Source organism: Pelobates fuscus, chromosome 5 (genome assembly GCF_036172605.1).
Source record: "Pelobates fuscus isolate aPelFus1 chromosome 5, aPelFus1.pri, whole genome shotgun sequence".
Lineage (NCBI taxonomy): Eukaryota > Metazoa > Chordata > Amphibia > Anura > Pelobatidae > Pelobates > Pelobates fuscus.
Genome location: NC_086321.1, coordinates 335,309,527 through 335,336,502, shown reverse-complemented (window position 1 = coordinate 335,336,502; position 26,976 = coordinate 335,309,527). Strand labels below are relative to the sequence as shown.

At 46.9% G+C, this 26,976-nt stretch overlaps 1 protein-coding gene across 1 annotated transcript; it reads right to left on the bottom strand.

Annotated features, from left to right (window-relative positions):
• Positions 1-9,010: 9,010 nt before the first annotated feature.
• Positions 9,011-20,373, bottom strand: LOC134610315 (tigger transposable element-derived protein 4-like). The gene is made up of 2 exons (XM_063453261.1): positions 20,255-20,373; positions 9,011-11,730 (listed from the first exon to the last, which is right to left on the bottom strand). Exons 1-2 carry the CDS (start codon positions 20,271-20,273, stop codon positions 9,923-9,925), a joined length of 1,827 nt encoding a protein of 608 aa, XP_063309331.1. The 5' UTR covers positions 20,274-20,373; the 3' UTR covers positions 9,011-9,922.
• Between the last annotated feature and the right edge of the window lie 6,603 nt (positions 20,374-26,976).

Sequence of the window (26,976 nt, the reverse complement as noted above, 5' to 3'; positions counted from 1 at the left end):
GTAGGTAGAGCTCGGTCCGGGGCAGGCAGAGCGGAGCAGGGTGGTGGGTACCCCTGTGTGGTGGGGCACAGAGGGGGCCGCCCTAATAATGGAGCAGAGGCACCGGTGGGGGGGGTAGAAATCCCTGGCCCGGGGACCGGAGCGGGGGACAGCCTCCCTATACAGATGACACCGACCTCACGGGGCGTGGAAGGCGCCTTATCGACCAGCCAACAGAGGTGGCTGCGGATCGCAGCAAACACTAGCAACTGTAACCCAAACCTGGGAACACTTCTGTCGTGTCCCCGGTGTGAGTCCCCCAGAGTATGGTCAGGTTCCAGCCGGAACTGTGACCTCTCGTTGGTACTTTTGTGTGTCTGCGGGAACTCACCCCCGGGTCCCGACCTTGTCTAGGCTGAAGGGAAGGTGTACGAGCCGACCCAGGGCCGGACCCCCCTTCGACAGCTCATACGCCTAGGATGTTGACAAACCCCCCCCCCTCCCCCCAACCCGCTCCCCCATGTGCACCAGTGTAGCCCCGTGGCACCATCCCTCCATCCCCAGAAGCGGTATGGAAAGCCTGTGTCCCCCCTGAGGGTAGCCCGGTCACTGTGTCCCCTTCTGGGTTCCCCCATCTTTTTGGAAGTGGGTTGTATCGTCCTGGGGTCAGCGTGTGCAGGTGTTAATACAATGGTAAATATACAGCTGTACCCTAGAGTAGTATATTCTGACACCTGTGTTGCAAACTAGCCAATAGACATTTTGGACTTGCGTACGTGCCTAATCTGTGGTGTAGATAGTGGACAAGTTTAGTATGTGCAGGGGCATAGACCATGTTATACACAGTACCATGGACAATTGTAACATGCACAGGAGTGTATGTAGGGTGATTTACGGACCAGGGGGTACTGGTAGCATGTGTAGGCACATATACCCAGTGGTCCGTGCAACGTAGTAAGCCATTCTAGCATAAGCAGGCGTATGCACCGAATGATATAGAAGTAAAGCAATTAGAGATAGTACAGAAGCGAGTCAAAAGAAACCCTATAAATAGGGGGACCAGCTCTTAGCTCCTAAACAAGATATACCATGCAATTGACAATGTTAGCGTGCGCGGGCGTGTGTGCAGGGTTATACACCCACCTAGGAGCATCTGGAGCGTGCGCAGGCGTGTATATAGCGGCCGGTACAATGCAGTAGACAGTTTTGGCATGTGTGGGCGCCTATGCCATGTTACGTGCCCTGCAGTGGGCAGTTGTAGGGTGTGCGGGCGTATGTGCAGTGGTTTGCAGCGTAGAGGGTGATTGTAACCTGTGCGTGCGGGTATATGCGGGATGTACCATGCCGCCAATAACTATAGCATGCGCTAGCACATATGAGGGTAAATACAATGCAGCGGACAGTTTCAGCATGTACATGCGTGGGTGCCATACGAGACACAGCGCAGTAGGCGCTCCCAGTGGGCCAGTGCCAACCTTTGTGAGCACTTCCAGGTACCACAGTCCCTTGGGTCACGTCCCCCAACCCACCCCTTCCCAACGGGGTAGCCGGGGCCCTCATGTCCATGGTGACACTTTTGTAAGTGAGGGCTGTAGGTGGAGTGTGGCCCAGCCTCTGTTCATGCAGCCCGGCAGGGGGTGCTGCGCTGAGGGGTGTAGGGGCAGAGTGCCATTATGGAGTGTCCAATCCGTGGGTTGGCCAAGTTTGTAATTGGGGATAGTGTCCAAGTCCTGTAGCGGGGCTATTTGTGCCTTATAGAGGGCCAAACCGGTGCAAGGCGGCCAGGCGGGTGCAGTGTGGGGGGAAAGGGGGAAAAGTCATGCCCTCTAACGGGCGGTACCTGTAGGCCTAGTGGCCTCCTGGCGTCCCCCTCGAGTGCGTTGCGGCAGCGCCGGTCTCGGATAGGGGTTTCTTGCTGTGGTATAGATGTCCAATGGGTCAGGCCATCTCATGTTGATGGCGGGCAGTTGGAGCTCCGTGCCCAGTGCTATGTAGTCGCTGTGTGTGCGGACCAGGAATGGGCCTCTTGGCGTGTGGACAAGTAGTCCTGTGGGCATCTGCCATCTGTACCGGATCTGTTGTGCCACCAATACTCTCGTGAGTGGTTTCAGAGCGCGTCGGTAGGTCAGAGTAGCCGGCGATAAATCTGGAAAGAGTTGCAGGTCTTGATTCCGGTAGGTGAGCGTTTGCTGGCCTCGTGCGTGTTTAAGGATAGTCTCCTTTAAGGCAAAATTCACCAGGCAGCAAATTACATCCCTGGGTGGGCTATCCGGCGGGCCCTTAGGGCGGAGGGCTCTATGAGCTCTTACAAATTCTATAGGTGCCTGGTGGTCACGGCCTAGGATCTCATTAAATATTTCCAGGAGCCAGTCCTGCAACTGCTGGGGGGAGTCCTCAGTCTCAGGGAGGCCGCGCAGCCTTAGGTTATTGCGGCGCCCCCTGTTGTCCAAGTCCTCAATATGCAGGGCCATGCCACGTACCTGTTCAGATGAGGTTTCTGCAGCCTCAGCTAGTGTGGTCTGAGCCTCTCTCAGGCTGTCACAGGCTGCCTCCACGTGGCTCACACGGTCTTGCAGGCCTTGTATGTCAGCCCTCAGTGCCTGGATGTCTTGCCTTATGTTAATTCCCAGCTCCGAGGTGGCCGAGCGGAGGTCTTCTTTGGTGGGCAGAGCTCTTAGGAGGTCCAACCATGGGGGTTTTTCCTGACCTCCCGTGTGCAGGTCGGATGCCGGCGATGAGGGTGCGGAATCTTCCGACGCCATTGAGCCGTCGGCGCCATGCGGCTGTGTCGCGAGGTCCGCGGGGGTCACCAGGAACTGGCGCAGGGACGAGGTGAGCTGCCCCTTCTTCGGCTCTGGGGTCTTCCCGGTCTGTGGGGCCCTGTTAGATCTCCCCATGTCGGCAGCGTAGCAGGTAATCGTGCTGGTAAGTCGGGACCCGGGCGGAGAGGGAGAGTTTAAGCGGCCATGTTCGTCGGCTGCCAAGCCACGCCCCTCTGATTCTTTCTAATTTTGCTTGGGGCTCCTTTATTTACCTTTGCCCCTTTTACACTGGGCACCCTACTTATTCCTCCCGGTTTCCGTTTTACACCGGGTGTTTTCGCCATTTTTTATTCCCCCTTCCACTAGGGAATCCTTGCCTGCACAGCCCTTTCCACTCCCGGCCGCCTAACCGCGCGTTTTAACGCTCCGGCCAACGGCCGGATCTACTTTCCCACACTTTCAGTGTGATGGCGGCCATCTTGGATCTCGCGAATCGCGAGACCCGCGGCCGCCATCTTGGAGCCTCATACACACTCGGTTGCTGAGATCTGCATCTGCTCGGAATCTCCAAGATAAGCATTTGTATTTATATATTTTTCTGCTTAGGTTTATGTTAATCCGCCTGTTGCAACATCCAGTTGGTCACTCATATTCCCTTACTATTTCAGATTGCTATCAACTCACATTGCTCTCATCCAGGCTGGGGTCCCTATAGAAAGTCTCTGTTACTCCTGTGGTATATGTGCACTATAGGGCTCAATACCCTGTGCTCCCTGGGGTGAAGCCCCATAAAGGTGCTGCCTATCAGAGCACTACTGTTGTAACCTCTGTATACTGGGTGCTGTCCAGGCTGCCTATCAGAGCTCTACTATTGTAATCTCTGTATACTGGGTGCTGCCCAGACTGCCTATCAGAGCTCTGCTATTGTAACCTCTGTATACTGGGTGCTGCCCAGACTTAAAACCCAATATTACCCTGCTGGGGTTATATCTGGTACTGCTGGTACCATAACTACCGTATGATACTCTCCTACCATTGACCCCTGCCTTACTGCCCTCTTACCAGTGCCAAGTCCTTACCAAACATTATGGAAGACTCACAAACTACTCCAGTGGATTTTCAGTCCATGGTTAATGCAGCAGTGGCCGCGTCTATGGAAAAGGCCCTATCCCACATGATGGCCATTCAACCGGAATGCTCCAAGCCACGCCACACACGCCAAGACACTGAGTCTGAGGACTCTGAAACCCAGTCTAAAGACGACACCCGGGCTAGTAAACGCCATTGGAAAGTGGAAACGGACCCCAAACTGAACAAAGGAAAACGACCCACCAAGAGGAGCAAAACGACGACAACTGTCGCCCCTGCTCCTCCCCAAGTACTATCCTCAGAGGAGGAAGAAGATATCGATGGCACTATGGCCATCTTGGACGAATGGCAAGCTAACGCGGACTCAAGATCTAAACCCTTTCATACAGGTGATTCAGACTCTCTCGCTGTAGAATGGCAATGGACAGGGGACAACACCCTGCCACAAGCCAAAGCTATTCTGGACCCCATGGGCCAGACACTCTTTGACCCACGTAACATCAGACACCCCCGCTCGACAGACTGGATAGCCCCGGAACACCTGGATAAGTTTATGCACTTATGGATGCGTAAACCTATGGACAAGGTAGTTCGCAACCGACTGAGATCGGAATGCCCCCGCCCTTCCCTACCAGATCAAGTAGCCATGACACCTGAATTTGACCAAGTAATCACTACTTTCATGAGTAGAGGTGGTCACAACCCCCGCCGCGGGGTGGAGAGGGGATTCAAAGGAGTCCAAGACAAGCTCCTAGATACCTCCGGACCCCTCTCACGCATCATGTACCTGGCAGACGATGCTTTCCAACGGGCAGACCAATTCAATGCCGATATGGTCAGGGAATGGGCTCACGATATCCGCGAATGGGCTCAACGCGGTTTTTGTTTCCTCGGAAACGCAAATGTGGCCCTCTCATCTGAGAGGCGTAAGGCAGCACTTCTCCGCATAGACGGGAAGTTGGTGGATTTGGGCACCAAAGAACTCGGACCTCTGGCACAGGGCAAGTTATTTGGAGACCCTTTCCGAAAGGAATTGAATCGCCACGTCAATGTCTTTACCTCATTAAGTAAAGCCCAAACCTCAATGAGGAGGGTTTTCAGACAATACCCCACTAGGGGTGTTTTTGGACGGGCTGGCCGCCACAGGGCCCGTGCTGCCAGCCGTTTCTGGCCATCAGGCCCCCGATCCTCAAGACCGCAACCCTTCTACCCAGAAACGGGATACCGCCAACCTTTCACCTTCTCAAGAGGTTCGGACAGGGGACGCAGTACCCGAGGACGTGGCAGATCCCGCTTCACTCCAGGTAAGCCATCATCTACCTATGACCATCTTGCATGCAGGCCGTCTCTCTCTTTTCTTTCAGAATTGGACGACCATTTCGTCAGACGCTTGCATACTCCAGACGGTACAGGGATACATCATAGATTTCGTCAGCACACCCTACCAAGAGTTCCCACCACGACCGATCAACCGTTCGACAGAGGACTCCAAACTCATCCAAGCCGAACTTCGGGAACTCTACAACAAGGGGGCGATAGAACCCGCCACAGACTCCGGAGGATTCTTCAGCAACATTTTCTTAGTGAAAAAGAAGACGGGAGACCTCTGACCGGTCATAAACCTACGTACACTCAATGCTCACGTGGTCTACCGCCACTTCAAAATGGAGGGAATTCACCTATTACGGGACCTCCTACAAGACGGCGATTGGTTCACAAGATTGGACCTCAAAGACGCCTACCTTTCAGTACCGTTTCATATCGACAGCAGACGTTTCCTCCGCTTCATGTGGAACGACCAACCATGGCAATTCACTTGCCTCCCTTTCGGCCTCAGTTCGGCCCCATGGTGTTTCACCAAACTGTTGAAGCCGGTAGTTACTCATCTGCGCGCAAGAGGAATTCGCTGCATTATATACCTGGACGACCTCCTAATCTTCTGCTCCGTCAAATCACGACTCAGACTACACACACGTTTTGCCGTGGAACTCCTAGAATCCCTAGGTTTACGATAAACCATCAGAAATCAGCTACAACTCCGTCCCAAACCATACAGTTCCTGGGCTTCGAAATCGACTCGGTCTCCAGCACGCTCCGTCTGCCGACAACCAAGATCACAGCGATTCGGAAGGAAATCCGCAAGACGATCTGATGCCAATCAGTTCCCCTACGCAATCTAGCCAGATTGTGGGCCTCCTCTCGGCATCCATCCAGGCCATCTTCCCGGGTCCACTCCACTACAGGGCGATGCAACACCTCAAGGCATCCTTCCTCCGCCGAAACCCCACTTACGATCAGCCTGTACCAGTAACGGCAGAAGTCCGGGAGGAACTTCAATGGTGGCTGGACAGCATGCAGGCCTGGAACGGCCGAGCTATCTTCGGCGAAACCCCAGATTTCGTGCTGGAATCGGACGCCAGCCTTTGGGGTTGGGGCGCTAGAGCGAGGGTGTATCGACAGGGGGAACCTGGACTCCACAGGAACTCAACCTACATATCAACTGCCTCGAACTACTGGCAGGCTCCTTCGCCATACGCAGTCTGGCAAAGGACAAATCAAATTGTTGCATTCTCCTCAGGATGGACAACATCTCGGCTGTCCGCTACATCAACCGCTTAGGCGGAGTCCGCTCACGACTCCTATCCGAACTCACGAAAGAGGTGTTCGACTTCTGTCTCCCACGCAACATTTCCCTCAAGGCGGAATATCTCCCAGGGGAGACGAATTTAACAGCCGACTGGTTCTCTCGCCATTGGAGAGACGGCAGCGATTGGATGCTGGATCCAGAGATATTCAATGCCCTCTCGAGAAGGAGAGGACCCTTCCATCTAGACCTCTTCGCATCCCGCAACAACAGACAAACGCCAGACTTCTTCAGCTGGCTCCCAGATCCAGAATGCAGAGCAGTGGACGCTTTCCTCCAGGTCTGGCCACCCTTCGGCGCCTACGCATTTCCCCCATTCGCCATGATAGCGAGGACTCTCCACTATCTGAAGACACACCAGATCTCTCTGCTCCTGATTACTCCCCTATGGCAGAGTCAACCATGGTTCCCGGACCTTCTAGCACTATCCTACGCAGACCCGCTCTTACTGCCGTTCCATCCGACTCTCCTCACAGATCCGAAGGGGAACCCCCACCCGCTAATAATGGAAGAGAGACTCTCCCTGGTGGCTTGGACTCTTTCCGGGGCACCTGGCGAGTCAGCGAACTATCGCAGACTGCTAGGGACCTCTTATGGGAGTCGTGGGCACCGGGAACGAGACTATGCTACCGCTCTGCTTGGGCCTCCTGGTCCTCTTGGTGCTTGGAACGGGACCTCGATCCACTTACGGCACCTATTCCCACCATCCTGAACTTCCTGGCATCGCTTTTTGCAACAGGGAAATCTTATAGGACTATTAACGTAGTTCGATCAGTGATCTCAGCGGCCCATATCCCTATCCAAGGGATTCTGGTGGGCAAGGATCCTATGGTATGTAGACTACTGAGGGCCATGCGACTCAAACGTCCTCCGGCCCCCAAATACACTCACCTATGGGATGTGGACCTCGTCCTCAACTTCTTAAGAGAATGGCCGCCTAACGACAGACTCTTACTCCGCCAACTGTCAGCCAAAATTACGGTGTTACTCTGCCTAGTTTCCTTTCGTCGGGTATCCAACGTTAGAGCCTTCAAAGCCAATGCCTTTTCAATAGATCCTGAAGGGGTGACATTCCATGTCTCCCGACGCACCAAATCTAACTCTACCACTATTTTTTATCCCTTTTTACTCACGGAGCCTCAATTGTGCGTGGTCGCAGCCTTACGCAGCTACATGACGGCTACCACCTCTCTCCGCCCGACTCCCTCCGGTCAACTTCTGATCTCCTATGTCAAACCGTACAATCCAGTTTCCTCTACCACTCTCGCTAGATGGGTACGCTGGATCTTGTCACTGGCAGGCGTGGACGCCACTTTCGGGGCTCATTCGGTGAGAGGCGCGGCTGCTTCTTCGGCCTTCACAGCCGGAGCTTCACTATCAGATGTCCTACGCACGGCTGACTGGTCCCGCGAATCCACTTTCCGGACCTTCTACTTTAGACCGAACTCCTGCGCGGCTTTTTCCTTATTACATCAGCGTTAAAAATGCAAAATACGAAGCCTCCTGTCATGTAATAAAATTGAAGATTATGCTAGCTTTAGTGTACTAATAATCTTAATTTTAATAAAGACAGGAGGCGAGTATTTTCCCACCCATACCCACCCTTTTGGTCTTCTAATCTTTCTATACTGTCCTTCTTCTATTCTCCTATCTTTCTATAGGGAACTAGTCTCTGCTCTCCCTTCATATTCGACTGTTCTACGTATTCTGTGGATATCTTAGATCATGACTATTATTCCCTGTTGTTCTTTAGAGAGAAGAGTATGTATTACCAGTATATTGCTATTTAATACTATAATCTTACATAAAAATACTGTACGAATGACTCCAATGCTTTCAAAGTCTTTCGACTAGTACCTAACCTATTCCACACTCTCGTTTCAGCGTAAATCAACGTGGACCTCCAACTATCGCTATGTGGATTATCCCAAGTTTATCCTAACTGGTTTGGATTGATTCTCCCAAGTTTTCTCCTACACTCCACATGGATGGTCCTAAGACACTCGGATTTATTCTTCTGTTACAGACCCAAGACTGGTTTCGACTCAACATTGTTTGAACTTTGCCCGTCTGCGATGTCGCTAGTTGAAAGAGGGGGAGGAGCCTGTTCACTGGGAATACTATACCTCCTACTGTTTTTTGATTGGTTCTTATTATCACTTTCTTTACTGCTATGGAGTTTTAGTAAAGAGAGATATACAAAATACTCACCTCCTGTCTTTATTAAAATTAAGATTATTAGTACACTAAAGCTAGCATAATCTTCAATTTGGATCCACCTCCTCTTTCTCTTACTTCTATTCCGTTTTCCTCATTTAAAGACAGTCTACATGATACCAATTGCCCTTGGTAATAAATACCCAGAAGAAGAAAACTCTCAGATCTGGACACACTCCACTTACCAATATGCTAATACTGCAAAGCTAGAATGTTGTGTAAGCCTCGTAATATATTTTTACATTTGTTTTATCTCACTCTCGTGTCAATATATTCTATTGTTCTCTTTACAAGGACATGGGAGAATACCAAAGGGGTTTTATCATTTAATAAGTAAACAAGCATTATACATAGTCCTGTCCCCTTGTTCTTTGAAATAATACATACGTAACAGCCACATTCTTATACAGCCAAACACTTCTGCCATTGAGGTAAAACTACCTTGGATGAGTTTGCAGTAAGCCTGAGGTCCATGAAAGGATTATAGTACAACCCTGATTAAAAAACCTTACATTGGGTCCATAAATATCTGCCAGTTTTGAGTTTTTGGAATTACATTTAAGGAGTATTATGACTATCAGACTGACAGATCTCCAAACTCCAAAATTTGATTTCCAAAGAGATGTTTCATAGGAAAGGAATTACATTTTGGTATTATTGCGATAATGTACCCCTGTCACCTAAAATCCAGAGTGTATCCATTAATCTATTTTTTAAGGACGAGTAGTTGTCTCAAACAATGGATCTGCAGCATAAGGCATAAGGGGGGAAATTGCCCTTCTCAAAATGGCCCTTTTCTTGATTTAAATGGTGGATGTGATGGATAGTGACTAAACATATAATGGCTTTGTCCCCCACCGGAATTATTTCTGCATATAGCTCTAATACTAAATAGGCTCTCGTTTCTTACAAGTACAAACCAGGAATAATTTCCCTAAATTTTTTTTGTATATTCCTAAATCAATTTAATGTACTTTTCATTCAGGCGTGTAAGGCTCAAAAGTGCCTATATATTGGTCCAATATATACCATAGATGCACAAATTTATATGGCATTATAAAAATAAGGATTATACTAACTATGACAAATATTTTAATAGCTTTTGCCCTGGTTTTTTTTGCATTTGTTTACTATATAATTTAAAGGTGATTTCAGGTGACAGGTTAACTTAACAGTTATAAATACCATTTACAAGGTCTCTGGTAACGTTTGGTTTTACCAAAACCTCATTTTAGTATTTCTCTCTGTGTTGAGACAAGCATCTTTGCAGTTGATTCTGAAGTGCACAGAAAATACTCGTGTCTTGGCCTTCAGCAGACAAGTATCTGTGGATCACACTGCAAGCCTCTCTGAGTTCATGCATGTGGATTTGATGTCCTGGATCTTCAGATTTAATTGCAACTGCAGAAATCCTATTACCATTCAAAGATTTCGGATATGAACGAGAGACGTCTATTCCAGATTGGTCCCCTGAGTACTCAGCAAATAACTTATCAGTACTTGTCTCCCCAGGCAAGAATCCGACTGTCACTTTCTGGATAGGGCTAAATGGATTCTCACTTATGGTCTCACATCCAAACCCTTCTTGTTCAACATCACTCTCTTCTTTGATAGTAATTTTTCTATATGTTCCAACACTGGCAGGGAATTGTCCCAAAGTGTGGCCATTTCTACTCTCATGCGGCATCGTGGAGAATGAAGCATCTTCATCAATTGAAGCATGTTTTGCTAGGCAAACATTTTTAAAGCCTCCTGGTTTTTGGAAACAGTTTTTTATGGTGCGGGCTGTCACTCTCACCCATGCCTTGTTCATGGTATAACTAGCTTCTACAAGTGTCATATGAGATATAAGTTGGGGTAGATCAGTTTCTCTGCTTAAATTTGCATCTTCCTCAAGTCTTTCAATAAGCAGCTGTCGGTAGAAAGCATTGAATTCATCGATCAGATCTTGGCCAAAAAGATAGTTTGAGGATATATTGTCTTTGGAGAAAATACATAAAGATATATTTCGGAGTTTAATTTTTGGCACACAGCTGTTGGCATTAAACGCAAGGAGAACTTTCCTTTCTTGCCTGCTAAGCTTTCCATCCCAGCTCAAAAGCCACTCTGCAAATAGATTCTCGGTCAAACACCCATTTGCACTAGTTTTCAACGACACAGGAGATATGGAGTGGGTGCCTAGAGATTTTGGTGGGAGGTTATGAGTGACCAATAGCTTCAGCTTCTCTGTTCCATTTATATTACAACAGAACCAAATACTAACTGTCTCCTTCTGCTTCTCAGTAATGTCTCCTTGACTTCTTGGAATTCTAAAGTGAAAGGAAGAGGCTACTGCACAAAATATGTCATCAGAGCAATAGTCTTTTGCAACATGCGCAAGCAAACATCTTCCTTGCGTATTTCCTTCGGAAGACTCTGCGCGCTGGTCTAAATGCATGTGAGCCGAGTTCCTTTCTCCATTAACTAGTTCACCTCTGTTTAATGGGTAGCCATCAAATCTCTTTGCTGATACCCTGTTAAGTTGCATTGTTACCATTTGGGTGACATCTGGAAACCTTTTGATGCCTTGACCTTGCACAATGTCAGTATGTTTATTCTCAGCAGGAAGGACTTCTGTCCTGTAAAAGAGTCGATACCTCTCTTTCCACCTCCACAACCACCCATTGGAGGCTTTAAATTGTGGACATCCTATCTCCTGAGCAATAGCCTCTGCTCGTCTCATTAGGATAGGCCCAGAAATGGGCAGCTTATTTGCCTTGGCAAAAAGAAGCCACTCCAGCAATGCCTCGTCTACCTTGGCGTGTTTGAAAGGTCTATTCCTTTTGCGACTTGGGTTTTCGTTATGCTTCCAGCGTTCCAAGATCTCATCCCTCTTTTTCATCACCCGACTGATTGTTGACTGTGACAGACCCATGTTCCTAGCCACAGAAGACTGAGAAGCTTTGGGTTGCTGTAAGAGTTCCAGAATTTTAACTTTTTCTGCCAAAGTAGAGTCTCTCCTTTTCTTAAAAGTCTGAGAACGGGCAATGGTATTCATTTCTGAAATAAGAAGAGTTGAAAAAACAGGCATTAATGGCATTTAAACACAGCATTTTGCTATGGATGTGTGATTGAAGCACACATATTTAAATTAAAGAACTACTCCAAACATGCTGTGGTTATGATGCCAGGAGTTGCATGGCCCCATCTCCCAGTAATGTTTGCAACAATTTGCCCTCTTACCTGGTCCTGCTGGGCACCTGGCCCACTTTAAGGCTGGCTGTGATGTGCTTCTGTAGAGCTAGATGCCGATCCTGCTTTCCATTCATTTGCTGAGAGCGTCAGCTGACCACTCTTAGCCAATGATTGCCATTTTGCGCATAAGAATATGTATAGAATTGATAACACATCAGTGTCATTACTTCCTGCAACAGAGGGATTACTCTCTGTATGTGCAGGGTTTCATAGAGAAATGCTTCACTGCATATACACACCCCAGGCACCATGACCACTTCAAATAACTTAAGTGGCCGTGATGTTTGGAGTAACCCTTAAACGGAAAAAAGTAGAGAACATAGTCACGTGAATAGTAATCATTTTCAAGGCTTCTCACAAAACTAGATGTTCAAAACTAAAAACTATCTTGCATGCTGAAAACATTTCTTGGATGTGGACACCATGCTTTGACCTCATAATTTGCATACACTCACATTACTTGAGTATTGCATTTGTGAGCAGGCTGCCTGTGTGTGTGATGGAAATTAACTGTGTGCTTATCTGCTACTCAGAAAAAAAGGAAAATAAAAGGGGAACACCCAAAACATTTATTTCTAAGCAGTGGTGCTGCTATAAAGACCAAAATATATACACAATACAGATTAAGACACTGCGCACACACAAAAAATAGTTTTACATTTTACAAGGTTACTTAGATTCATATACTTTGACAAACAAATATGTGGATTCAGTAACACAATAAGGCCATATTTATTTATCTATCTATCTATCTATCTTTTTACAATGGGAGGGTATATTTGTCCTACTGTCTAGATTTGGCTTCACCTAGGACAACAACAAAACTAAATACATTACTGTTAGCTGGCTGGGCAGTCAATGAAACGTTTATTTATATGTTGTGTAGGAAAATGTATTTAAACATATTGAGGGAGAGGCATTAGCAGTAGAAAGAGGGAAGTGCTCATGCCATTGTACAGAACACTGGTGAGACCTCACTTGGAGTATTGTACGCAGTACTGGAGACCATATCTCCAGAAGGATATTGATACTCTAGAAACAGCTCAAAGAAGGACTACTAAACTGGTTTATGGATTACAAGGTAAAATTTACCAAGTGAGGTTAAAGGATCTTAACATGTATAGCTTGCGGGGAAGACGAGACGGGGGGATATGATTGAAACATTTAAATACATAAAGGGAATCAACACAGTAAAGGAGGAGACCATATTTAAAAGAAGAAAAACTACCACAGCAAGAGGACATAATCTTAAATTCAGGGCCGGTGCAAGGATTTTTGCCGCCCTAGGCAAAAAAAAATTTGCCGCCCCCCCCCCCCATATGTCCAGCCCACCATGTGACATCACAATGCCCCGCCCATATGCTCTGCCATATGGGCCAACGCCAGTCTTCACAAAGTGTCTTATCTGAAAAGACAGTGTGTTTACATTAAAAAGCCTACAGGCACAGGCTATAGACACCAGAACCACTACATTATGCTGTAGTGCTTCTGGTGACTATAGTATCCATTTAATGTGAGGTAAATTAGAGATTAGTGCCACTAATAATATATTGGATTGCCTACTTACCACCAGATGAGGACAAGAGGCTGATGATGGGCTCAGTCTGGCTCCACAGGTCTGGTGTAGAAGAGGCTCTCTGGAGACTGTTTTTAACAGTGCTCACAACAATTAACGAACAGGAAGCAGCTCCGTTTTTTTAGGGCCCCTTACACAGCTCAAGGTCTGGGCCCCCAGGGGGCATACGCCTACAATGCCCACCCATAAATCCACCTACATGGCCCATCCATGAGTTGGGGATGTTTTATGTGTGCAATTTGTGTAAGGGATGTAGTGTGTTTATAGGGGATGTAGTGTGTGTTTGCGTGTAAGGAATGCATTGTATGTTTCTGTGTGTGTGTGTGTGTGTAAGGGGTGCAAGGTTTGTTTCTGTGTATGTAATTGAATGCAGTGTGTGTCTGTAAGGGGTGCATTGATTGTGTAAGAGAACGTAAGGGATGAATTGTGTGTTTCGGGTGTGTCTGTGTGTGAGTAGGAATGCATTGTATGTTTCTGTGTGTGTGTGGGGGGGATGCATTGTGTATGTGTGTAGTGTAAAAGAGAGGGTTTGTGGGGGTAGGATAGGGACTGAGATGGGAACAGCTTTCTTTTTTTAAAAAAAAATTCATAGTGCTCTCCCCTCAATTATTGATTTCCCCTTCCCTTCTGTCCCTCCGTGTTCTCCCCTTCTGTCACTTAGTGCTCTCCCTTGGCCCCCTGTCCCTCTGCAGTCCCCCTTGGTGGTCTTCTCACTCCCCCCTCCCCCTTTAGTGGTCCTTCCTCTCCCAAACCCCTTAGTGGTCCTCCCTCTCCCAAACCCCTTAGTAGACCTTCCCCTACTCCCCCCACCCCCTTAGTGGTAATCACCCTCCTCCCCTCTCCTTAGTAGTCCTCCCTCCTTACCCCCCTTAGTGGTCCTTATCCCCCCTCCCCTAGTGGTCCTTATCCCCCCCAACCTCCCATAGTGGTCCTTATCCCCCCCAACCTCCCATAGTGGTCCTTATCCCCCCTCCCTCCCCTAGTGGTCCTTATCCCCCCTCCCCTAGTGGTCCTTATCCCCCCCTCCCCTAGTGGTCCTTATCCCCCCTCCCCTAGTGGTCCTTATCCCCCCTCCCCTAGTGGTCCTTAACCCCCCCCCCCAACCTCCCATAGTGGTCCTTATCCCCCCCAACCTCCCATAGTGGTCCTTATACCCCCCCATCCCTCCCCTAGTGGTCCTTATACCCCCCCCATCCCTCCCCTAGTGGTCCTTATACCCCCCCATCCCTCCCCTAGTGGTCCTTATACCCCCCCATCCCTCCCCTAGTGGTCCTTATACCCCCCCCATCCCTGGTGGTCCTTATACCCCCCCTCCCCTAGTGGTCCTTATACCCCCCCCCCCTCACTTAGTGGTCCTTATACCCCCCCTCCCTTATTGGTCCTTATACCCCCCCCCTCACTTAGTGGTCCTTATACCCCCCCTCCCTTAGTGGTCCTTATCCCGCCCCCTTCCCTTAGTGGTCCCAATACCCCCCCCCCCTCCTCCCTTAGTGGTCCTTAATACCCCCCCCCCTCTCCCTTAGTGGTCCTTAATCCCCCCCTCCTCCCCCCCTTAGTGGTCCTTAAACCCCCCCTCCCCCTTAGTGGTCCTTAACCCCCCCCCCCCTTAGTGGTCCTTAAACCCCCCCCCTTAGTGGTCCTTAACCCCCCCCCCCCCTTAGTGGTCCTTAAACCCCCCCCCTTAGTGGTCCTTAACCCCCCCCCTTAGTGGTCCTTAACCCCCCCCCCCCCTTAGTGGTCCTTAAACCCCCCCTCCCCCTTAGTGGTCCTTACCCTCCCCTCCTACCCATGTAGCGTGGCCGGGCGGCGCGGAACGCGGGACAGGAACCTTTGTTTCCTGTACCCGGCCGCTGGCGGAATCACAGGAAATGCTCACTGAGTGAGCATTTCCTGTCATTCCGCCGGCGGCGGGTACAGGAAACAAAGGTTCCTGTCACGCGTTCCGCGCCGCCCGGCCACTCTACATGGAGAGACCGGCAGGAGGGAGCGCTCTGCGCTTCCCTCCTGCCGGTCATAAACCCGGCCGCCCTCCATGCAGCAGTGCTGCGCCGCCTGGGGCTTGCTAAAGCGCTCAGGCGGCGCAGCATGAGGAGGCGCAGCGGGGACAGGGATCCGGCGCCCCCTGGTAAGTTGCGCCCTAGGCGGCTGCCTAGGTCGCCTTACAGGTGGCGCCGGCCCTGCTTAAATTAGAGGGACAAAGGTTTAAAAATAGTATCAGGAAGTATTACTTTACTGAGAGGGTAGTGGATGCATGGAATAGCCTTCCAGCTGAAGTGGTAGAGGTTAACACAGTAAAGGAGTTTAAGCATGCGTGGGATAGGAATATGGCTATCCTAACTATAAGATAAGGCCAGGGACTAATTAGAGTATTAGAAAATTGGGCAGACTAGATGGGCCAAATTGTTCTTATCTACCGTCACATTCTATGTTTCTATATCTCTCGTTTTGAATATGTCCTGGATACGTAGTCCTGAAAGTTAAGCCGTGCAACAGTTACCCATAGCTAATGAATAATATTTCCCAAGGTGTTTATGTAAATTCTAGCCTGGCATTATCCAAAAAGAAACCCAGGTCCCCAGTTAATCAGTGATCAGATATAGGGTGTTAAAGGGTTACACTTGTTCCAGGCTGACTAATGACTCCCTTATGACACTGCCATATGTGGAGTTACACCTCCAGCAGCAAATGGGTTAAACTCCGCTGTCACGAACGCACCCTACTCCAAGAGTGTGCGTGACATAGTTGTGGTGGTGAAAGGGTTAAAGTACACTATTTGTCTGCACTAGATCGGAAATAATGACAAAATCCCCCTTTTTAACACCACCCACACTAAAACATAATAATATAACTATTACTATATTAACGCTGCCACCACCAAGACAATTTATAAATGGGGTGCCTTGGTCCCCTGGGTAAATCAACAATAAAAACCCACCAAATATTACTTAGCACAATATCTATGTAATTACAAAAATACTAACTAGTCTCTTCAGGTAACGTGATTCTTAACCAGACAAAGGTAGAACTTAATAAATGAATGTTTATTATGAGCAAAAATAGTCACAGTGCATATAACAATATATAATAAACAAATTATTTACACCAACAGCATTTAAAAACAAAAAGGATAAAATAACAGAAGTCCTAATTACTCACTTAGGTTTTCAAAGTACAACTTCTGTCCAGGGGGTCTCTGGCAAGGAAGGATGATGGTGACTCACTCAAAATTAGATCTTGGCCCCAAGCAAGTACACTAGCACCCTTCAGGATCACAGGAGATATACCCTGTTGATTATCACACCTCACCCAGGGGTGGAGCCAACGCGTACCTATAGTGATTCTAAGTGACCACCTCCTTTGTTCCAGAAACAACAAGCCAAATATAAACTTTTGGTTTCATCTCCTCTACTGTACTTGCCACAGAAATAATTGCTTCTATGAATTTGTTATTGTTTTCCAATTCCATAGACATGTTGCACGCCCCGCCCACGATCCAATAGGACAGACATCACAACTCCTGCCACACGGTTTAAGTTGTGCAACTCATGTTTAGGCTTAATTAAGAGATTGGGCTTGTCCCATTCCAAATATAATAAAAATGAGGCTTAATTATTAACCTGTGGGTAAGTATTAATGTTTCACTTGGATAAGATATTGGAACACAAGGATCTTCATCGAACTAATCCCGTTACCATATCAAAAGGATTGAACTATCCTTTACAAGGTACATGCCAAATGGATGAAGAGACATTCAGACTTTTTCCAAGTGTAGAACCTCACACCTTGCAGAGCCTTAATTACTTCCCGTCCATATAGTAAAATCCTTTTCACATTCCTATGCCATTCATACCACCCCTTCTGTCATCTGACCTCTGTGAGGGTTCCAGCTTCAAAAGATGTAACCCCTGTTGACCTCAGCGATAGCATCTCTGTAATTTGTGCCATTTACTACACAAATTACATTAAAGGATAATATTTCATAGTGTAATAATAAATTATGCACCCTTGCCGTGACATCCGCATAAGCAGCTTTTCATAGCGAAATACTTCACTACAGACCCCAAGCACCATGACCACTTCAAATCACTATAATGATAATGGTGCTTGGAGTAACCATTTAAGAAACAATATTGCACTGTTTTGTTTCAGCCAGAGCTCCACTATACCCTTAGTAACCTGTTCGATAAACCTCTGACTCTTGGCTCCAGACCATGGCTCCAATCCACTATCTCAAGTATCTCAAGTCTAACCCCTCTATGCTATAGCCTAATTCTCGGACAGACTTCCTGGCTTGATAACCTGCTTCTGATATAAACGACAGCTCTAACGCATAAGCCCCTTTTTAATTTTGCTTATACACTGGGACAGATCTCCTGGCTTACAAACTTGCTCATGGTAAATTGATAAGGCTCATGTCTAAACCCTTTGTACCGCTGCAATATCAACTAGACAGATATCCTTAATAACTCAAAGGGACACTATAGTCACCACAACAACTACAGCTTAATGCAGTTGTTCTGATGAGTATAATCATTGCCTTCAGGCATTTTCATGCAAACACTGCTTTTTCAGAGAAAAAGCAGTGTTTACATTGACCCTAGGGACACCTCCGAATGGCCACTCCTCAGATGGCCCTGGAGATGCTTCCTGGGGCAGTGCTGCACAGTAGGCAGCACTGCCATTCAGCTTCTCAACGCTTTGCATGGGGATACTTAATTTTACCCATAGAGATGCATTAATTCAATGCATCTCCATGAAGAGGCGATAATTGGCCAAAACGGCGTTTGGCCCCACCCCCACCCTGCCTCCTTTTCGATTTTAGCCAATCCAATGCTATCCCTATGTGAAGGCAATGGATTGGCTAAAAATCGTCAATTCTGATTATGTCATCAAGGAGGTTTGGGGGCGGGGCCTGCGCTGGCAGACCCGTTCGGCACTGGAAATAGGGGGGCTGAGGGGGTTCAAGCCACCTAAATGGTGGGTTTAACACCATAGGGTCAGAAATACATGTTTGTGTTCCTGACCCTTTAGCGTTCCTTTAACCAACTGTAAGTTATGATACTTTGGCTTTACTGCCAGACCACACTATAACTAACTAGTTTACATTGTTAAACTTCCCTTGGATTAAAACATTGTTGTTAAATACCTCTTTAAAGTCTAGTTTGTTTGCTAAGGATTTATCTCAGCTATTAGTTTCTATTTGGATTGAGTTTAAAATGATATTTAAGGAGGAATATATACTATATATCTGTCTATTACTGACCTCTGCTTCATAGTTTTAAGAGTAAGAATCCACAATCAATGTATTCCAAGTACAAATTACAATTACCTTGTTTACGTTGGTTACATTTAAACGTTCTGCACCCACATATAATTTAGTCCATTTTATGGGCTCTTATGGCTCAATTTATTCAAGTGCGTCTAAAGTAAACATGTTTCAATTATTCTTAAAGTTATTGTGTCTTTCTATCATCACAATTCACAATACAAAGATAACTAAACCAATTGACAATTCCATTCACTTTCTCCAGTTGCACAAACTCATTTTTCCAATTAATGTAATGGAGGACCAACTTGATATAGGGGCTAGTGGAGCTGTATCTCCAAGTCCATGCCATAGAACAGGACAATGATCAAAAAACAATTAACGTAAACCTGGCTTTGTGCACTGCTATGTTTAGCTCTCGAACAGCCCAGCGTCGTCCTGTCATCATGTGGCATGCCCAATTTTCTGTTACACTCACTACATCCACCTACTTCTCGATGCCACCCTGCATACCAGTGCAAGAGTCTGCCTGCTAGTAAGAAGGGGGAGAGAATCGTGGACAAGTGAATCCTCAAGAGATAAAATTCCAGCATTTATGATTAGTGAGAGGAGACAAAAGCTTTGTATTTGTAAGATTAACATATAGACCTGGTCGAGATATGGTAGAGAGATTTACATAGGGTATGCGTATGCCTGAAATGCATCCTGCAGGTGTCTCTCTGGCACCATCTCCACCAGATAAAAGACATTTGGGAGGTATGGTTGTTTTTTTTTTGCGTTGTATCTCTATATGATTCTGTAAGTCGAACCTTCATAATTGTCAGCACCAACCTACAGGCCCTTAATCTGGCACTGATGAGATGCCACTCACTGCTGCATTGCACTTTGTGAGTCATTGAAATAAACTGTGAATTAAGTACATGTGTGACGTCATAGGTGTGCACAAGCTATGACGTCACACATATACTTCCACAGCAAGCTAAAGGAAAACAGGGGCTGCATGAAAACGCTCAGCCAGCTAAAAAAAAAAAAAGCTATGTAGTATAATCAGAAACGTGGAAAAACCTGGAAAAGAGAAACATTCAGAGGTTTTATTGTGTTTGTTTTTTAAAGCATATATATGAATACAGTTCTATGCGAATACAAATGATGTGGCAAATCCACCCCGGAGTGTCCCGTTAAATACAGAATTATTTAGAATTGCTGCCTTCATTGCAAAAACAACTAAATTATCTCATCTTACTCGGGCTATAACCTAAAAACGGGCCCAAGGGAAGTGGCTAAAAGTCCATGGACATTTCCAAATGTACAAATCAATTGGCTCGCCCTTTTTGCATTGATAGATCTTAACCCTTTAATTGCAAGGGGGGAGGCCAACCAATGTTTTTGCAATGTATTGCAGGATCATTAGAGGATAATAAAGATCTCCTGCCGGCTTAGATCTGGGGGGGGAGGAGGAGGAGGATGGGGGAGCAAAAATAACCTACCTGTCTGAGTTTTAGACATTATTTCTGCTTCTAATCCCTTAAAGGGACAGTGAAGTAAACAGAGAGGTTTCCTATGTAAATGCCCTTTGGGTATCCACAGCTGTGCATCTGCCGAGGACTTGAATGAACCTTTCCAACAAAACAGAGATCCGGAAGGGAATGCTCTGCAGAGGATCATGGGAAATGTAATATTAACTCTGAAAACCTCACCATCGTTAGTTCCGAGTGCAGATGAATGTGGCTAGCTGGATACAGTGTATCCTAGTGTCACATCCATATGTCTCAAACCCTTTAAGGACCAATGATATTTAAGGCTGTCATCACACTTTGTTCTATGAAGCCCCTTTGCCAGCATGGAATGTTCTGCTTATTTAATATTTGCAAATCTATACAGTCATTAGATGAGTGGAACATTCCATTTATATTTAGGATTTATAAAGGCTGTTTTTGCTATGATGGGATCATTGGCTCTTAATGGAGTAATGCGCAAGATTATCCAAACAGTGACACTGCAGACACATCCGTTTAACTCTTTGTTGTAAAGGAAGCCAAGCAGTTGAACCTTAGTTTAGAATTGTGCAATATTTTTGATTGGCTTTTAATGTGTGTTTTATTTGAAGGTGTGATTACAAAAAAAATAACACAGTTACGTTTAATATAAGTTGCAAAAAAGAATTGGCAAAAAACAAACAAACAAAAAAATACAACTAGATTTTAGATTAGTGCTTCCAGGGGAACCCCCTTAAATTACCCCTAGCCCTCTTCCTCCCCTTTCCTTAACCCATTTCTGCTCCAGGGCCTCCTAGTTGGAGTCTGTTAGTATCTTTATTTTAATATAAAAAGTAGATTCAATTGTAAGACTTAGGTATTACATTATACAAGTTGTGTGAAGAAAATGAGCTTTAAAAATTGTATTTAAAATATAATGTTCTTACTTTTAAGTGCAACTGAAAAAATCAAGCAAAAACGTTAAATGTGGGGAATATCTAGAAATGCAAATTATTATTTTTTTATCTTAAGATGGATTAGATAGTTATAGAGATAAATAGCTGGGGAGAAACTGTCAAACACAAAAGATTATGCAAATCATTCGCTATTTGCGAAGGTTGCAGATCATTTGCATATGAGGTCACTGGATTGTATTTTAAAACATAGATGAAATCATTTTCTCGCAGGAACATGCAACCAGTTGGCGTAAAAATTTATTTACTATGAATCTGTCGTTGAAGATCTAAGTTCGCATTCAAATCTTCCGATAAAATGGGCAACAAAGCTTAGACTTGAGAAATTTGCAGGGTTATCTAGTAAACTGAAAAAAAAACAAGTATCAAGAGAGGTGAGAACGGACAACAGCTCGATTAGCCTGCCCTATCTAGTAAACTGGTGAGAAGATGTAGCCACTGATCTCGTAATTTGATTTGTCCAAATCGAATTCCAATTCAAAATTATTGGCATAATTTCACCCAAACCAAACCAGGAGGAGATTTGGATCAGAAGGAATTTGCCCAATATTCAAAATGTGTTACCTCCCTCACTTAATAATCCTTTGTGAGATTGCCATATTTAAGGTTACAAGTGAGGGAGCTTTTTAGTCGAGAGCCATTATATTTGGTATATCTGGTATGGCAATCCCATGTTAGGATATCAAATTAGGGAGCTATACACCCATTGTACAGCGCTACTGAATCTGATGGTGCTATATAAATAATGAAATAATAATAATAATAATCTACTAAGCAACTGATAGATCAATATGTATTTATTTATAAAATATTTTACCAGGAAGGATACATTGAGAATTCTCTTGAATTTAAGTATGTCCTGGGCCCACAAATGCTGCATTGTTACAACAGGATACAATATAATATTACAAAAAAATTGGAGGTTATAGGCGGTACAAACAGCCCTATTCGGTAGGGTGGGAGCTTCCCAGAAAAGCTCTTAAACACAAGGCTGGAAAGATAAAGGGTGCGTTAGGATACTAGCAATAGCCAGTTTAGGTCTTTTTTATCCCGTCAATTTTTCTTTAATAGAGGCATTGAGAGGTAGGGTACAGAATGAGGAAAGGGAATTATAGCAAATAGTCACATTTTAAAATTACACTCATATGCATAATGCCATAAATTCTGAGATATAAAAGCCTAATTTTAAAATTAAGTTACCAAAGCAAAACAGACACATCCATAAAACATAGCCGTATAAATTGCCACACAGAGTAGGCTAGATGTGTAGGTAGGTAGGTATATGCAAGGGGCAGCATTGTCGAATAAAGAGTTTGTGTGGTAGAGTAGCCACCGAGGACCAAATCACTTTAGCAGCACTGTACATCAAATGTAAATTAAATAAGAAAGGCTAAAGTAAAATAAAACATAGTTTAGCTCTTTTATCATGTTACAATGGTGGGTCATGTAAATACATTGTAGCACAAAGCAGTAGAATGAGTTATACAGCGTATTAAGTTTGTGAAGGTAGATTTGGAGGCTTAGGTCACATACACTACATCCCCATAAACAAGGACTGGCATTAGTATTTGTTGCACCTGTTTCCTTACTGTAGAGCTTCGGCAGGATTTATATAATTTAGGTACAGTTCCAAAGATCATTGTGACAGTTTTGTCAGTGTTTAGGGAGAGTTTTTAATCCGGGCAGTGGCGGATCCACGGGGGAGGGGGGGGGGGGGCAACGGGGCAATTGCCCCCCCTCCCCTCCCGAGATTCTCCCCTGCCGGCTAATGCAGGGCTGGCATTGTCCAAGTGCCAGCCCTGCGATGTGCCTTCACGGACCGGGGAGGGAGCATGGTCTGCAGGCACCATGCTGGCAGCCGGCAGGGGAGGGAGGGAGAGACTACCCGGGAGCTCAGCCTGCAGCTCCTCTGGGTCCTCCTCTCCCGAGCATGGAGCGTTGCCACGGTTACCACGGCAATGCTCCAAATCTTGCGAGAGTGAACTCTAGCCCTGGAGCTACGGGCTAGAGTTCACCTCACCACCACTGGGACCACCAGGGATTCCCCACGGACCACCAGGGATGGAGAAATGTCCTCCCTCCTCCCAGTAAAGGTAAGAAGGTAGGGGGGACATAATTAATATTTATTTTATTAAATATTTTTTTTTTTTAAAACCTCCCTACCCTCCTTCTCCCCCCATACAAACACTGCCCCCCATACACACACTACACACACTGCCCCACAAACACACACTACACACACTGTCCCCCATACACACACTACACACACTGTCCCCCATACACACACTGCACACACTGCCCCCCCATACACTGCCCCCCCATACACACACTGCCCCCATACACTGCCCCCCATACACACACTACACACACTGCCCCCCATATACACACTACACACAGGGACGTATTAGCCGCAAGGCAAACAAGGCATTTGCCTTGGGCGGCATTTTCCAGGGGGCGGCAAAAAAAGCCGCCCCCAAACGCCCAGGGCAAATGTCTTGTTAGCCTTGCGGATGGGCTGGCTGCTAGGCGCGGGCGGCACTGGCGAGGGATCACTTTCCCCTGAGCTCTCTGCTCAGCTCCCTCGCGCGCCGCCCGCAGAGTGAGACTGGGAGCCGGAATATGATGTCATATTCTGGCTCCGCCTCCCCGCCTCACTCTGCGGGCGGCGCGCGAGGGAGCTGAGCAGAGAGCTCAGGGGAAAGTGCTCCCTCGCCAGTGCCGCCCGCGCCTAGCAGCCAGCCCAGCAGCCCGACCAACAGCCCCAGGAAGAGGGAGAACCCCCCCCCCCCCAGCATTCCTAAAGGTAAGGAGGCTGGGGGGGGTTGTTAAATAAATAAAATAAAAAAAGTGAGTGTTAATGTGAGTGAGTGTGTGTGTCTGTTAGTGTGTGTGTCTGTTAGTGTGTGTGTCTATTAGTGTGTGTCTTAGTGTGTGTGTGTGTGTGTGTGTGTTTCTTAGTGTGTGTGTGTCTGTTAATCTGTCTCTTAGTGTGTGTGTCTGTCTGTTAGTCTGTCTCTTAGTGTGTGTGTGTCAGTGTGTGTCTGTCTCTTAGTGTGTGTGTCTGTTAGTGTGTGTCTGTCTCTTAGTGTGTGTCTGTTAGTGTGCGTCTGTCTCTTAGTGTGTGTGTCTGTCTATTAGTCTGTCTCTTAGTGTGTGTGTCTGTCTGTTAGTCTGTCTCTTAGTGTGTGTGTCTGTCTGTTAGTCTGTCTCTTAGTGTGTGTCTGTTAGTGTGTGTCTGTCTCTTAGTGTTAGTGTCTGTCTCTTAGTGTTAGTGTGCATCTCTTAGTGTATGTATGTTAGTGTTAGTGTGCGTCTCTTAGTGTCTGTATGTTAGTGTTAGTGTGCGTCTCTTAGTGTGCGCCTGTTAGTGTCTGTCTTAGTGTCTGTCTCTTAGTGTCTGTCTCTTAGTGTCTGTCTGTCTCTTAGTGTCTGTCTGTTAGTGTGTGTCTCTCAGTGTCTGTCTGTCTGTAAGTGTGTCTGTCTGTTAGTCTGTCTCTTAGTGTGTGTGTCTGTCTGTTAGTCTGTCTCTTAGTGTGTGTCTGTCTGTTAGTCTGTCTCTTAGTGTGTGTCTGTTAGTGTGTGTCTGTCTCTTAGTGTTAGTGTCTGTCTCTTAGTGTTAGTGTGCGTCTCTTAGTGTTAGTGTGCGTCTCTTAGTGTCTGTATGTTAGTGTTAATGTGTGTCTCTTACTGTCTGTATGTTAGTGTTAGTGTGCGTCTCTTAGTGTGCGTCTCTTAGTGTGCGCCTGTTAGTGTCTGTCTCTTAGTGTCTGTCTCTTAGTGTCTGTCTCTTAGTGTCTGTCTCTTAGTGTCTGTCTGTCTCTTAGTGTGTGTCTCTTAGTGTGTGTCTGTCTGTAAGTGTGTGTCTGTCTGTCAGTGTGTGCCTGTCTGTTAGTGTGTGTCTGTTAGTGAGTGTGAGTGTGTTTGCCTGTTAGTGAATGAGTGTCTGTTAGTGAGTATGTGTTTCTGTCAGTGAATGTGTGTGTGTGTGTATTTAGAATGCGGGGCAGGGTGGAAGGCTTGGGTGGGGGTGGCGCGTGGAAGGGTTGGGTGGGGATGGGGGGGTGCCTGAGTTTTGTCCTGCCTAGGGCAGCACAAAACCAGGATACACCACTGACTACACACACTGCCCCCATACACACTGCCCCACAAACACTGCCCCCATACACACAATGCACATCCATACACACACTATACACACTGTCCCACAAACACTGCCCCCATACACACACTGTCCCCCCCCATACACACTACACACACTTCCCCACAAACACTGCCCCCATACACACACTACAGACACTGCCCCACAAACACTGCCCCATACACTACACTGCCCCACAAACACTGCCCCCATACACACAATACACACACTGCCCCACAAACACTGCCCCCATTCACACACTGCCCCACAAACACTGCCCCCCATACACACACTACACACACTGCCCCACAAACACTGCCCCCCATACACACACTACACACACTGCCCCACAAACACTGCTCCCCATACACACACTAGACACACTGCCCCACAAACACTGCCTCCCATACAAACACTAGACACACTGCCCCACAAACACTACCCCCATACAGACACTACACACCTTGCCCCCCATACACACACTGCACACCCATACACACACTGCCCCACAAACACTGCCCCCATACACTGCTCCCATACACACACTGTCCCCCCCATACACACTACACACACTTCCCCACAAACACTGCCCCATACACACACTACAGACACTGCCCCACAAACACTGCCCCATACACTACACTGCCCCACAAACACTGCCCCCATACACACAATACACACACTGCCCCACAAACACTGCCCCCATTCACACACTGCCCCACAAACACTGCCCCCCATACACACACTACACACACTGCCCCACAAACACTGCCCCCCATACACACACTACACACACTGCCCCACAAACACTGCTCCCCATACACACACTAGACACACTGCCCCACAAACACTGCCTCCCATACAAACACTACACACACTGCCCCACAAACACTACCCCCATACACACACACTACACACCTTGCCCCCCATACACACACTGCACACCCATACACACACTGCCCCACAAACACTGCCCCCATACACACACTACAGACACTGCCCCACAAACACTGCCCCACAAACACTGCTCCCATACACACACTACAGACACTGCCCCACAAACACTGCCCCCATACACACTGCCCCACAAACACTGCCCCCATAAAAACACACACTGCCCCCCATACACACACTACACACACTGCCCCACAAACACTGCCCCCAAACACACATACTGCAACTCTCAAACATACTGCACTGCTTACACACACACTGCCCCACACATACACTGCCCCCTAACACACACTGCAACCCTGACATACACTGCCGCCCTCACGCACTCGCACACACATGTCACTGCTCACAAACATACACTGCACCTTTCACACACACTTCACCCCTAACAGATACCACTTCTCCTATGCCCTATATCCAGGGCCGGATTAAGAGCCAAGTGGGCCTGGAGCTGACAATTATGATGGACCTAATTACGGAAATCTTATCGACCAAAAACACTAAAACAGTCATACTTCCCAAGCATCATGTATCTGATGGAGATGGTGCTGGAGGGAAAATCAAAGGTATATAGTCTGAGACAGAGAAAAGGTGAGTGTAGAATAAAGGGGACAACGTCTGCATTACCTAAACTAATTTTATTGTCAGCCAGTCCACACAAGTTTTGT